The sequence below is a fragment of the Cygnus olor genome, chromosome 2 (genome assembly GCF_009769625.2).
Source record: "Cygnus olor isolate bCygOlo1 chromosome 2, bCygOlo1.pri.v2, whole genome shotgun sequence".
In the NCBI taxonomy this organism is placed as follows: Eukaryota; Metazoa; Chordata; class Aves; order Anseriformes; family Anatidae; genus Cygnus; species Cygnus olor.
Genome location: NC_049170.1, coordinates 36,470,280 through 36,484,030, shown reverse-complemented (window position 1 = coordinate 36,484,030; position 13,751 = coordinate 36,470,280). Strand labels below are relative to the sequence as shown.

Below are 13,751 nucleotides of genomic sequence, written 5' to 3'. Positions count from 1 at the left end.
CAGCCCGGCCCTCCCCTCCCCTCCGCCGCTCCCGACGCTGCCGCCGCCGCCACCTCCTCCTCCTCCTCCTCCTCCTCCTCCTCGTCTCCCCACCCCCAGCCTCTCTCTCTCTCTCCCTCCCCATCTCCCTCTCGCCGTCCCGTTCCCCCCGGCCCCCGCCTCTCCCCGCCCTGCCGCCGCCGCCGGCCCTGGCAGAGCAGGCACGGCGGGGGGATCTCGATGTAACACCATGACAGGCATCGCCGCCGCCTCCTTCTTCTCCAACGCCTGCAGGTTCGGGGGCTGCGGGCTGCACTTCCCGACCCTGGCGGAGCTCATCGAGCACATCGAGGACAACCACATCGGTGAGTGCCCGGGGCAGGGCGGGGGCGAAGGAGGGGGGACGCCGGGGGGGCGTGGGGCGGCGGGGCACAAGGTGCAGCGGGAGGGAGGCCGGCGGGTGAGGAGCGACGTGGAGGGCTCCCGGGGGAGGCGGGGTGCGGGGGACGCGCGGTGGCCGCGGCGAGGGGGAGTTAGTTTGCATTGGCAGGAGGGAGTGCAGAGACCCGGAGGAGGAGGAGGAGGAGGACGGGCACAGCACGCCGCCTGCTGCTTCCGCCCCGGCTCTGGCTGTCAGGGCTCCGGGGAAGGAGGGAGGGAGGGAGGGAGACGCCGCCGCGGCAGCCATTCCGCTTCCTCCTCCTCCTCCTCCTCCTCCTCCTCCCGCCGCTGCGTCCTGTCAGCGCCGTTGCTAGGTGTGGCGGCGAGGATGGGGCGGCGTGCGAGGGGAGGCCGGGGCAGCGCCGGGACGCTCCGCTCGCCGCCCTCAGCCCATCACCTGCGGGCTCCCCCCGCCGCCACCACGCCGCTCCCTCCTTCCCCTCAGCCCCGTGGCCGGCGGGGCGCTGCCTCCCCGGCCGGGGGGCCTCGTGGGCGGGCGGGAGCGTGCGCAGGGGCCGCCGGGCGGCGCCGCGGGCAGGGGGCGGCGCGGCTGCCGGCTGCCGGCCGTTCACGCCAACTTTCCCTCGCCCCCCTCCGGCGGCCTTGCTCCGGCGGCGGCTAGGCCCGAGGCGTGCCCGCCTGGACGCGCTGAGGGCGGGGAGGCAGCGCCCCGCGGCTCGGCCCCGGCCCCCCCCCCCGGTGTGCTGCTTCGGCAGGTGTTGGCTCAAACCTGAGGCACCGATTTTCTTCTCCGCTGCCTGAGCGCAAAGAAAGTGAGCTTCTGGAGGTGGTTCTGCCAGGCAGAGCGACTTCCAAAGCCAGCGTGGTGGTGGGGGAGATGCTGAAGTTTTAAGTGCCTGTGGGCCGCAGGCTGCTGTGCTTCGGTGAAAGTATAAGGAAATAAAGTGCTGCTACAAACTGAAACGAACGCTAGTTTCATCACTTCAATTACATTTTAATAGGCAGGCCCAAATACCCGCCCCCCCCCCCAAAAAAAAACCACCAAACTTTAAATTGCAAGTATAACATCACATTCATATAATGTTACGGGTCAGAAAGATGAAAGGTGTGCTGCTCCTAATTACCATGATGTCTAGGATGAAGTAACAAAACCACACACCACAAAACTGTGTAATTTATGACTCGGTGCGGTTCAAGTGTGCTGTTGTGATATTGCTGGCTCTTGGGGGGTTTTCTTTTGAATCTCAGATTCTTCGCTTTTCCTACGCCCCACGTCACATCACGACGGGAAAGCTCAGGGGAAACAGTTACCCAAAGTGAAAGCCTGTAAGTCATCTGGTGTGTCCCTCAAATGGGTTATCGGCCCATAGATGTCACAGCCTGCAGGGTGTCAGAAAAGATAGAGTCCAGCCCATGCGGTCTGTGCATTGCCCTGTAATCACTGATCAGCAGTTCTCAGACTTCTCAGCAGAGAGGAGAACTTTATCTGGAAATACTGTAATTCCTAAATAATTGTATATTTAATTCTGTTGCAAATATTACCTGTTTTTTTTTTCCTATCTCAAAGTTAATAAAGTGCTACTGATTCAGCATGTGCACATACATGTTACATGGCATTGGCCAACACATGGAGTACGCAGAACGGACACTTTGCACATATGATATCACACATGCAACTGATGGTGTACTAAGTGGTGCAAAATGGTGTAAGGTTGCTTATACTTTAACACTTCACCTCAGCGTGACGGTAGGTTAAACTTGACCTGCCCGTGAGTACAAGGCACAGGTATATTACGTTACTCACCTTTATCAAACACCTGACAAATCAGTTGGGAGTTGCACCTGTTGCACCAAAATGGATCCCAGTCCTCACATGGAGGCCTCAGCTGTAAAAGGTGGTGCGTGTGATGTGCTCCTGGAGCAGCTTGAAGGATCAGAGGATGAAAACTCACCCAATACGGATTCTGCCAGGAAGTGATTAATATTTCTGAAGGCAGCTTTGAAATAAAGGAGCAAATGCCTGAACAGGAGCTTGTGTTGGAACTATTTTCTCAGTAAGTCTGATGCAGACAGAGTCCAACGCTTTCTGTCACGCAGGTCTAGAAATGTGCACCAAAATTTGTCATGTTAAAAAATAAGTGTAGCTTTTGGCATGCAGAGCAGTGTAACATGCCATGTAAAACATACGTTGCTTGGGACATTCCGTGTGTGCTGCAAGAAAAAGAAAACTCAATTGAGTTATTTTCCGCTATTACTTTAAACTGAAGTGGGAGGTTGCAAGGCAAATGGTGTTGCAGTGCCGGTAACAAGCCTGATGCTGCGAACAGATCTGTGTGGGGAGACCTTTATGGCATGGGCTCTTGATGCTCCCTCCGTGTAGCTCCAGTTGCTGCAGTGCTGCTGCTGTGTCACATTCCACAGGGTGGGTTAACAGTCATTCACATCGTCGGTGTAGTGCTGCTGGTGAGGATTTGGTCATTTTTTCAGAGCTCAGTTGTCCCAGTAAAAACAAATACTTACCCAGGGGTCTTTTTCATCAGCCTTGCCAGTAAAGCTCAACTTACTATAAGGAAACACTTGTGGCATTTTGGGGACGGAATGCAGTTGGTTTCTGAGGGGTTCTGTAGTTCCTTTTCTTACTTGTAGTATAACGTTCATAAATAATGATACAGTAATGAAGTCGTTCATTGTGCAGTTCTTTTTTTTTCCCCCTTACATCTTAGGGGCCACCTGATAAATGACCAGTACCTTAAAAAAGAAAATCAGTGCAGGTAACCTGGGAGAGTTTTGCCTGTTGGATGAAACATTCACATCTGAGATGGTGATCAGCTGCTGCGTTTTCAGTTTTTGCATTTAAGTATTGCCTTTGTGTGTTTTGTTGCACTGAATAGTTATGCTAAATCAGGAGTATTGCTCTTGGGCCTTTCAGAGGGCCCTAACAGTGTTCTCTGCAATGAGAGCATGTTCTGCAGGAGGAACTCCTGTAATTCTGCAGCAGTGCTGACTACCAAACCGGCTGTATTCTCATTTTCTGCAGCTCACAGCTGAAAATAGACATTGATTCAAAACTGTTGGTTAGTAATTTTTGCAATGTTTCTCTGTGAGCTTTTTCTACCAGCACTTTGTTCGTGCAACCTGAAGTACTGTCACCTTCCCTGTATGCATGCCAACGAGGGTGTCTTTTAGTCTGCTTTAGTAGGTGGTCTCCCTGTCTCTTGGATTTTAGATACTCTATTCACTTGCAGGTAGCCTGGTTTATTTTCTGATGTCTCTGGGATGGGAGCAAAAGGCCCAACTTAACTGCTCTTTGCTGGATTCACGCTGTAGAATAGACTACGTTAGTCCAAGACAGTTATTTACCCAAAGAGTACTGTGTAGAAGAGGGTGGGGCCGGGGGGGGGAAAGAACTGAAAAACCTAACTGCTAATTACTCAGATGTGGCAACATGGCGATTTCTATTGCATTTCTTCTGTCCTGATGATGCCTTCATCAAAAGTTAGACTGTGTGGTAAGGCTGTGATGCTAGGAACAGCAATTCTGGTTCCACAGAGCGTTTCTGAAATTATATTGAAATCTAACTTGGTATAAGTAACCTTCTGGGGCCTTGTCATCTGTTCTCAGAAGTCCAGAGGGCTACACACTTTTTTCCTGTAGTTTGATTGTTTTCATTAATCTGCTCATAGCTGATCTGTATTCTTTAGAGAGGAGGGTCAGTACCTCCTTAAAGCTAGCTCCTAATGTAATGTTTAGTCTGAAAATAGAGACAGGACTTTAGCTGAGTCACTTTATCATATTTTGACAACATATATATCTAATTTGATTTACATTTATTTTGGGTATTTTTAATCGTGTGCAGATGAGGTTGTTGCTTATATGAGCCACTATGTGCTCACATGTGCTCCCATGTTTCATGGTAAATATTGACATGACATACACATACCTGTGCTTATGGCTTACCTGGACAGTTCTGCTTTTCCTGAGACCTGTTGATTGCTGAGAAATGGATATGAATGAAATGAGTGTCTGAACATACAACAGTGGGCCTGAAGAAGCAACACTGTGTATAGGAGGAGATGGGAAAGATAAATCAGAAGGCACATTAATGGAGGTAGAAGTTGTTAATTGTATTGTGCTGAAAATGGCTAGCAGATCTTGAAGGGAGAAAAACTCCAAATGTTTGCATATAGAATAGTCACACAAACTAAGATGATCTACTGGTGCTGCACACACAAAGTCCTGTTATTGAATAGCTTCCAGCAAGGTATTTGTATAGTGGCCTTGGCTGTCAGAGCTGAGCTGTGGTGCTTCTCATTAAAGTTGACTGGTTCCCAAATACTAGGATGGCTCCTGCAACAGAACAGTACTTGCTGTGAGAGCACAGGCAGCTGTTTTTTCAAGTAGTAGGATTAGCAAGAAAAACAAAACGTCAACAAACGAATAGTTGCAGAAGATGGATCAAAAGCTGCGTATAAAATACTGAGCATCTGAAAAGTTCAGGTCATATGAAGGAGGAAAGAGGCTTCTGAAATTCTGTCTGAAACTTCGGCATCTGCTGCCTTCAATGACTTCACTTCGTGCTTAATATTAGGCAGTCAGGAGGCCAAATTCTGCAGCAAGGAGTTCAAGTGGTTTCGTAATCCATTGGGTGAATGCGTGTAGCTTGCTTGAAGCTGGCCCTTTCAATATTTTCTCAGAAATGCTAATAAAGGTTGGGCCATGTCCTCACTTTTGCTGCAAGGTGTTGAGTTACAAGCTGGCTGCGAGCACACGCAAAAATGGCATTTGGTATTGCTGAGATGTTTGCTTTGCTCCCCTTTGTGTTGGGGAAACTTCCACCAGCATATTGGATAAAGTGCAGTGGGATGTCAGTGACAGCTCCTATATTGGAGCTCACAGTGGGCTGTGTAAAACAAGCATAAAAAGATGCAAAACTTTCATGTTGCTAGTGATGAGGACAAGGGGCTACGCGTGTCAGCACTGATGGGAGGGCTAGCAAACTTGAGCCTGGAAGGATTTTAACTTCAGGCAGAGCTCTTTAGAAGAATAGGAAGATGATACAGGTAGTTACTGTCATGCAACTCTTTTTTAGCATTTTGCTTAGTGTATAAATTAAAATTTGAAGTTGAGATTTGCTTTTCTGAAGAGGTGGTAGTTCTTATCCTAAGGCTTCTTATACCGCAAGCGATGCAGCAACTATATGGGATGGTTTTGGGTAGAAAATATATAGTAGTTATCATGTCTGCTCTTCAGGGCATGAGAGAATGTTTTTCTAGCCGAGCAGCAGTCCCTATGCGGAAATAAGGTAAAATAGTCAGTGTATGGGATGCTTCTTCCAGTACCTGGAAATTGGAGGACAGGCCTGTACTCAGTTGCTATGCTATGTAATGGGCATAAATGTGTGGCCTTGCAAAATAAATGAACAATTACACTTATTTACCTCAGCAGCAGTACCAATTATTGTTCATTGAAAGCAACTAACTAAACCTAATTGTGGCAATATTTATCTTAGTTTAATCTTCTGTCCAGCTGTAATAATTTTTTAAAAATTTATTTATGGAAAATGCATCTCACAGTGATGTAGAAGGATGTATGTTCCAAGGATGTTGCTTACTCACTTTGCAAGTTGGTGTGGTGAGAAAGGCCATTCTATTTCAGGAAGGTTTTTCTATCTTAAATAGTCTTTTGTGACTAACAGTTCTGATCAGCACCTTTTTTTTTTTTTTTTTCTCCTCCCCACTTGTAATCTTGAGCAGAGCAGATTTTGGGATTCTGTTTCATTTCCAGGTCTGGTTTCCTTTGCTCTTTGGGTTTGAATTTAAATTGTGATAAAACATTAAGTGCAACGTTTGTGACAAAGCCTAGATTATATTAATCATATGGAGGTAAATGGAATTGCCATTAAACTTCAACTAAAACATGATTTTTGATACTTCGATGACAAAATGTGTTCTTGTTCTGAGGTTACTGATTAGATGGAGAGGCTAAGGCATAAAATATTTTCAGGGCTTAAAGTTTCAGTCTCCTATTTTATAGGAAGAAAGGGCTGAAAACAAACATCTGTTAACGTGTTACATACACATTTTTTTCCTTTTTTAAGTTTGAAGGCCTTGTATAAAGTCAATAGGAATATTTTCTTTTTCCTCTGCCTACTCAAGTGGCTTTGGGTGAGGCCTGTTGTGGGGCTGCGTACCGGCAGTTTGCAGGGACTGTTCGTCTTGTACAACAGCAAACCTAAATAAATACAACTCAGCAAATGAAACAAGTCGAAGAAACGTCAGGTAACTTGTAGTGGTTGTGTTATACTTCACTTGTGCAGGGCATACTTGTTTGGGGGCGAAAACATATAGCGATTATTGTGGCTGCTCTTCAGGGCATGAGAGAACGTTTTTGTAGCTGAGCAGCCGTCCTTATGAGGAATGTAAAGTAGTCAGGTCAAATCTTCTGTTTTTCACCTAATCTTTACCTGGGGAATGTGAAAAGATGATATGAATAATAAAAAATAATCGAGGAGGAGGTGATGCTAAAAAGACAAGGAAACGCACCTGTCTAATCTGAAGGCAAACTCTTCTATCTTCTTCCTCTTGTATGATATGGTGCAAATATAAACAAGTTATCAGAAATATTTTGTGACAGGCTGCAGAATACTTTCATGCAAAACAAATAAGCGCTGGAGGCCAGCTGTTTTCAGTGTACTTTTTATATTGCCGCTGAATGTGCTTTTTTCTTTATTTATAATTCTTTTTCTTGAGCAAGCTATGATTTACTAAGAATTAATTTTGTCTCTAGTAAACGCCAGTGATTCAAAATTTGATAAAAATCTAAGTAGATAGCTAAGTACACATTGAGAAAGTCACAGACTAAGGTTTTAGTGTTAATTTGAAACAGTGACAATTAAAGAATAGATTTGCTAAATTAGCTGTAGCTAACAAAAAAAGGGTCTGTGAATAATTTCACAATTAAAATTAAGCAACCAATTACTGTTACTCAGTGTCTGACTCTACACCAAGACATTTGCAAATGCTTTATTTATTATACTTTCTTTTGGTTATGAGATGCTAGAGTAATATTCTGACCTGTGGAATACAAGAAATATTCCCGTGGATAGTCTAATCATTTTCTTTGATACTGATTTTTGCATTTTTCATCCTGAATTCTTAGGGTGCTCTTTCTTAATTATTTGCTGTGACAAAGACAGGGAGTGGATTACTTGACCAAAGAGGCTGCAGTGCTGTTTGTGTCTCTGATGAGTGCCCAGACTGGAGTACATTACTACTGCGGACTTTCATTTAAGATAATATAATACATTAAAGAATAATAAAAAAAAATGACTGAAATACAGCTGTTAGTTCCATTTCTGTCTTGTGGTAGAAGGATGAAGTAGAAATAGAATTTATTAGTTTAAGTAGAATTTATCAGTTAACTGGAAAAAGTGGAAAAAAACAATAGGATTTGAAGCCAAGCTTGACTGTCTTATGACCCCAAAGATCAGAATTTAGTTCGGATGTATTTTGAAACATTTCTTCTGACTTTGAATTACAAAGATTTTTTTAAGAGATTTTTGTGCAAAGCTGAGCACTTTCATTTTGAAATGTTGACATTTCTGAAATTGCTCCAACAAAATGTTTTTTTAATTTAGGAAATATTTGGACACTGCTGAGATTTTTCTCCACACGCACTTTTTGCTTTTTTCTAAGACTATATTGTCAAACTTGACTAAGCTGCAAATGTTTCTGTTCCTTCTGGAAATATATTTTTTTCCAACATATTTTGACAAATAGTAAATATTCCTTGAATAAAAATAGAACTGCTGAATATCTGAGTGTGCTGTGGAAACAAGTAGATGTAAAGTATCGCATCTTTCTTCAGTAATGTGGTCATCTTACTTTGTAGGAGGTATCCAGACAGAAGCTGTAAGTGGAGCTTTAATGCAGAAATTGCAGGCTGGTACATGTAAGACGCCAGAGATCCAATTTCACTGCTATCTGAGATTGGCATGGGCACATGAATGTGAACTCGGCCCCATGTTGTGATAGATGACTGTGGCATTCAGGGAACAAAACTGTCTGTCGTTATTTCACTTTTTTTTTTTTTTAGCTGTAATCGTTCTGAGCATCTTCATCAGCGTGTGTGCGTGTTACAGGAATTCATTTAAGGGCTTCATGGGGACTTCAGATGCTTATCTGCTTGCAGGTGAAGCCTGTGTACCAAATTGTTGAGGTCTGCCCTTGCTTCCTGTTTGCTTTTGTGTTCAGTTCAAAGTACAGACTTAGATTGGAGTAAATTTGGCGACAAACTTGGAAAATTTACATCTTTTTCTGACAACCTGTAGAAGTGTTGTGGCTTCTTTAACTTGCAGAGGAGTGTCTGCTACCTCGCAGGCATCATTGTTTCTTACACTGGGTTACCTGAGCACTCCGAGAGTTATTAAGGTCCCAGTTTTGATGTATAAAAACAAATAAACAAAAACCCACTCACCTGCATTTGCATTTCAGAACTTTTCTACTGAGGCTTCATCGTATGAACTCTTCATGATTAGGATAGAGGGGGACATAAGTAAATGCTGTAGAGTTCCAAAGAAACCCCCAAATAGCTCCTCTTCCCCATAGATTTGTTTAGGCCGTGTTGCTAGAACTTCCTGACTCATTTAGTGTGTTCGCTAATGTGAAAAAGATGGATTTGTGGGAAGGGGAGCAAAACCTCTCCGCAGCTGTGACAGCAGAGAGAGAAAGAGGCTCAGGAGTATGCTGCTTTGTGCTCTCGAGATGGGGCTTGTTCATCCAAGTGCAGAGTGCCATGGACCTGGAAGGGATAACAAGTTCACAAAAAGTTGCTTAGGACTACTCTGATATTTGGAAGGAGGAGGAAAGCTGTGAGGTATTTACAATAAACCTCTGGTTTGCACAGCCTTCCAGGGAGGAATTAGGATGGCCTAGGGTCCTCTAGTGAAGTTAGAAGCACTGTGTGCTCCTGGGAAGAGACAGAGCATGGTAGAGGTATGGTTTGTAGAGGGTGGGAAGATAATGTTTTGTGTGGGGCTTTTTGTTGCTGTTTGATTTTTGCTTTTTCTGTATGTATTTCCATTTCAGAGGGCTGTGCCAGGGAATCTCCTTTTCCCAGGTTCAGTGTAAGCCCTTGCTACACTTTAGAGGTGCTCTATACCCGTGCTGTAGGACTTTTCATACATGGACCTAGCATTGCAGTTTCCTTGCATCTCAGAAAATCTCTTATATTGACTAAATAATCCTGAACCATGTAAATGCTACTATAGATGAGAAATGCAGCTGCTGTAGCTGTGTCAGTCCTCGTGCTTTATCTTTAGTGGTCACGCTTAACAGTACTTCCAAATATTGTTCTCTGTCCCAGGGCAGCTATCCAGAGAGTTATCTGGATGTAATATCTCGTTCTTCTTTCAGCTATCCAGAATGACCCCTTTCTCACTGGCAACTTTTGGTGAGATTGTGAAGAGTGAGTCTTCAGAACAGAGCAAATAATCCCGTCTTTGCTCGCAGTTATCTTGGGGCGGTTACCAGGGCTCTCTTTAGACCAGATTCAGTGGGGAGATAAAGTCTGCGTTGGACACGGTGATCTGGAACAAAGTTATATGCCAAGGCTCTCTGAACCAGCTTCCAGAGCCAGGGTAAATATCAAGAGCCTGAAAGCGAAGCTTGTTAAGGTGAGATGATAACTGGATACCCAGGATGGGGAAAAGGTATTTGTTGCTGTTACCTTTTCTGGACAATTTTGATTACATTATTGCATTTTAATATGAGCTGGTTGGGCTTTAATCACTCTGTAGAAGAAATTACCTTTGAGCTACCGTTACCTAATGGATTTTAGCTCTGGAGCAATTTTCATATTACAGAGTCTGAAACCATCATGAAAGAGATCAGTGAGAATGTGTGTATCTGCTATTGCTTAACCTGAACTTTACGTATACCCTTAAATGCATGTCAAATATGGAAATGAGTGTAATAAAAATGAATATTAATTTATTAGCTTAATGAATGTTATGGTGATATACTGAGTTGCTCTGTAGCTGCATCTTTTCCCCTTGATGGCAATCTGAATTATTTAAAAAAGAAAGGAAGGAAAAAAATCCAGTTTCTCTAGCAGTATTACCCAAATTCTGTGCTATTCCACTGACCTCTGAAATGTACTGCAAATATAGCTTGTGACCCCTTCTGCTCTTGCAAACAGCACAGTGTGCCAGCAGCAGAACTCCTTAGTACCAGAAAGTGTTCTGGAAATGAAGGAATACTTCTTCCCTGTCTCTGCTTATTCAGAAGCCATCGCATTTGAAAACTGAATTCTCCTCCACCTTGGTTCCCCCAACTCTCTTTAATATTGGAAAAGAGTGGAATTTTGCCTGCAGTGGTACAAGTGACTGCTTAAGATCCTTGGCACCTCATGAATTCAAGGCATATTAGTATTTGTTTGTAGCTCTCTGCTATGTGTGGCTAGAACTGGGGTGTGTAACTGAGCATACAGTTGTCTAGACGGTTTTAACTTATGTGGTGAAATAATGCAACGTTTTTTTACAGCCATTTTGTTTTACTAGACTTACTATATCAACAGTTAGGGAAAATAATTGATGTTGATCTTTCTGCATGTGTAATTTAAAAATATTAATTCTAACTGAAGACCAACTAATATTTCTTTCAGAAGCCTGGAGAGATGCAGGAGGTTAGGGTGAAAAGTGAGAGCAGAAGGGAGCTGGTTAGGAAGAGCCCAGATACTTAGTTTCTTGCTGGCAAATTGACACAGGATAGTAAACTGCAGAGGTAAGAAGAAAAAACTTCCAGTACCTGCACTTCGGGAAGACAGTTGAGTAGGATTAGTCACCCTTTCACAACAACAGCAACAAAAACCCCATACGTAGTGGGGGGTTGGCATAAAAGAATATATATATTTTTTTTTATCTGTGTTGACATGTGGAACAAAGACAGACATTTAAATCTCTCTTCTGTTAATCTCCTAGCTGTTTCCTAAACTAGGAAGATGCTGCCCCACTCATACCCTGCCACCTGACTTTTCTTCTGTCAAACCCTGATGGAAGGAGAGGGACGATAAATTCCACATCTACCTATTGCTGTCCTTGTAGGAGGATCTGCTCAGGCACTGTATAGCTTTTGATAAGTAGTTATGTTCAGTAGTTCTGGTACCCATACAGACCACGGATTTTGGTTTTGGTGACCCAAGGTGGTTTGCCCTTTGCATAATAAATGTCCACTGAGAATGTATTCTGTTTTAGAGCTGGTAGACATGTTTTAGGATTTTTAGGCAAATGAGAAATTGTCTACTGTTCTGTTACTGCTTTTCAGAAAATCTCTAGCCTGTGGTTGTACTCACCTGTTGCTAACCCTTCTGACTGTTCTTTTTGTTCTCTGCTGCTCCACAGGTGAGTGGTTTATTTTTCCCCATCAGAGTTGGAGCCATTCTGTCACAGCTGCTGCTACTGCTCCTCTGTCCTGGAACCACTGAACGACTTCAACATGTAAAATCTCAAAGCCTTCTTTACTTGTGAATGCTCATTGTTCTGATTTATTGATTTTTGATTCTCTACAGGGCAAGTGCAGCTAGGAACAGGTTGCTTACATAGGTATAATAGTATGATATACTTTACTTGTACTGATTAGGCCCATGTGTTACTAAGTGAACCCTGTAAACCCAGAAGGTTCCTTTTCCATCTTCGCCAAATGTCTATGCTTGTCTCTCAATTTGAAGAACTAATGCTGAAATACCAAGTTTCGGGGTCAAAGAGACTCCAATCTGCATATACCAGGTGCATATATTGGGTGCATTCTTTACTAATGCCTGACAACTTTTTCCTGATTTTCACCCTTCTAGAGAAAGCAGAGTATAGCAAGGAGTAAAGAAGGAAGAAATATGAAGTTGAAGCAAGGAACAGAAGGAGTTTGTGAAAGACAAGTCTGTTTTTTTTTTTTTTTTTTTTTTAATAGGCTCTTTAACAGGCAGTCAGTCTTGGCTGGAGTGTTTGAATCGCAGAAGCTGGGCAGAGTTACCCGCCTGAACAGAATCCAAGTTTTTTCTTGCCAGTCGGAGACACCCCCAGTTCAGGAACAACTATACTGGCTACTCATTTTCTGCAGGCTCACTTTGCGAGTGGGTGGTCAGGGATGTTCATGCAGTTTGCTTGAGGTGTGTACTTGACTGAGATTCAGCGTTCTTAAAACATGCCTAAAGTATCCTCAGTATACTGCCCTCACAGTCAATTAACTTTGAAAATGCCTATAGTCCATATTACTATAAATCTTCACATTGGGTCATCTCTATAGGTTATTCTATCTACCTTAGTTCTCAAGCTGAATCCCTCTTGGTATTAAGAATTTTTCTTCTCTGAAGGTAATCTGTCTAGATACTTTCTTACTTAATTCACTTGGTCTAGATCACACTTCTAAAGAGCAGCATTAATGATCTCGATGTAGATCGTTTCTCTCCATATTTTCATCCTGAAGCACAACTTCATGTACCTGAGACTTGATTTTTTTTGCTTGGCTTTCCTGCTCAGAATGCTGAGAACCTGAATACTTGCTCCAAAAGGCAGAGTTCAGAGAACTGGTGTTCAGCACGTTGAGAAAGCGACTGTGTATGCTGAAGCACTCCTCGTGAAAAAATAGTGCATCTCCTTGTCAGATATGACATATCCTTTTCCTGTTCCTTCAAGAACACAGTAGACTTTCCCTTAAGGTCAGTTTTAAAGTCATCATGTTTGGAGTCCTTGGATTTGTTGTAAGTAGGACTGGCAGTTGCCCATCCCTTCTAAACAAACATTGTTCCATTGCTGTTGTAGCAGAACTGCTTTTTTTCTTTCTGTCTCCTCCCCACTCTCCTACTCTCCCAGTGATTCCACAGCAGAATAGATCTCTTTCCAAGATAATAAAGGCTTTTCCTTCTGGCTACTGCTTGGTTACTTTCTACCTTGTTGTCACAGGTAGGTGGCTTAGTAAAAAAAGACTTCCTAATAATAACCTCCCTGGCAGGCAGTCTGCAGCTAGTCTGGTGACTGCTTATGTGAACCTCCTGTCCTGACTATTTTTTTTTTGACTGATTTCCTCATCATGAGTCCATTACAGCTTTCCACCTTTGAACCTCTGAAGTGAAGCAACCACACGTCTTGGATGATGGAAGTTAGAATGTATTAGGCAGAACTGATGACAAGCATTCGGGAAAGCAAAGGTTTGGATTTTTTTTTTTCTGACTTCTCACTAAAAGCAGAACGTAAGCCCAGAGACCTTTACCAGAAGGTGATGGAAGGTGAGACTTCCATCTCATGAGTCTGAGGGAAGGAACTGGCTGCCCCCCATGTTAATACAATGCAACAGGTTGAACTGCTCTGTATTGTATATTTT

General features: G+C 43.5%; 1 protein-coding gene across 1 annotated transcript in view; it reads left to right on the top strand.

Moving 5' to 3' along the window:
• The first annotated feature begins 88 nt into the window (after positions 1-88).
• The window catches only part of JAZF1 (JAZF zinc finger 1), a 188,121-nt gene continuing 174,458 nt past the window's right edge, over positions 89-13,751 (top strand). Inside the window, exon 1 of the mRNA XM_040547695.1 lies at positions 89-344. Within this exon, the coding sequence (XP_040403629.1) occupies positions 230-344 (115 nt within the window). The 5' untranslated portion in view covers positions 89-229. The remainder of the gene's footprint in view (positions 345-13,751) is intronic.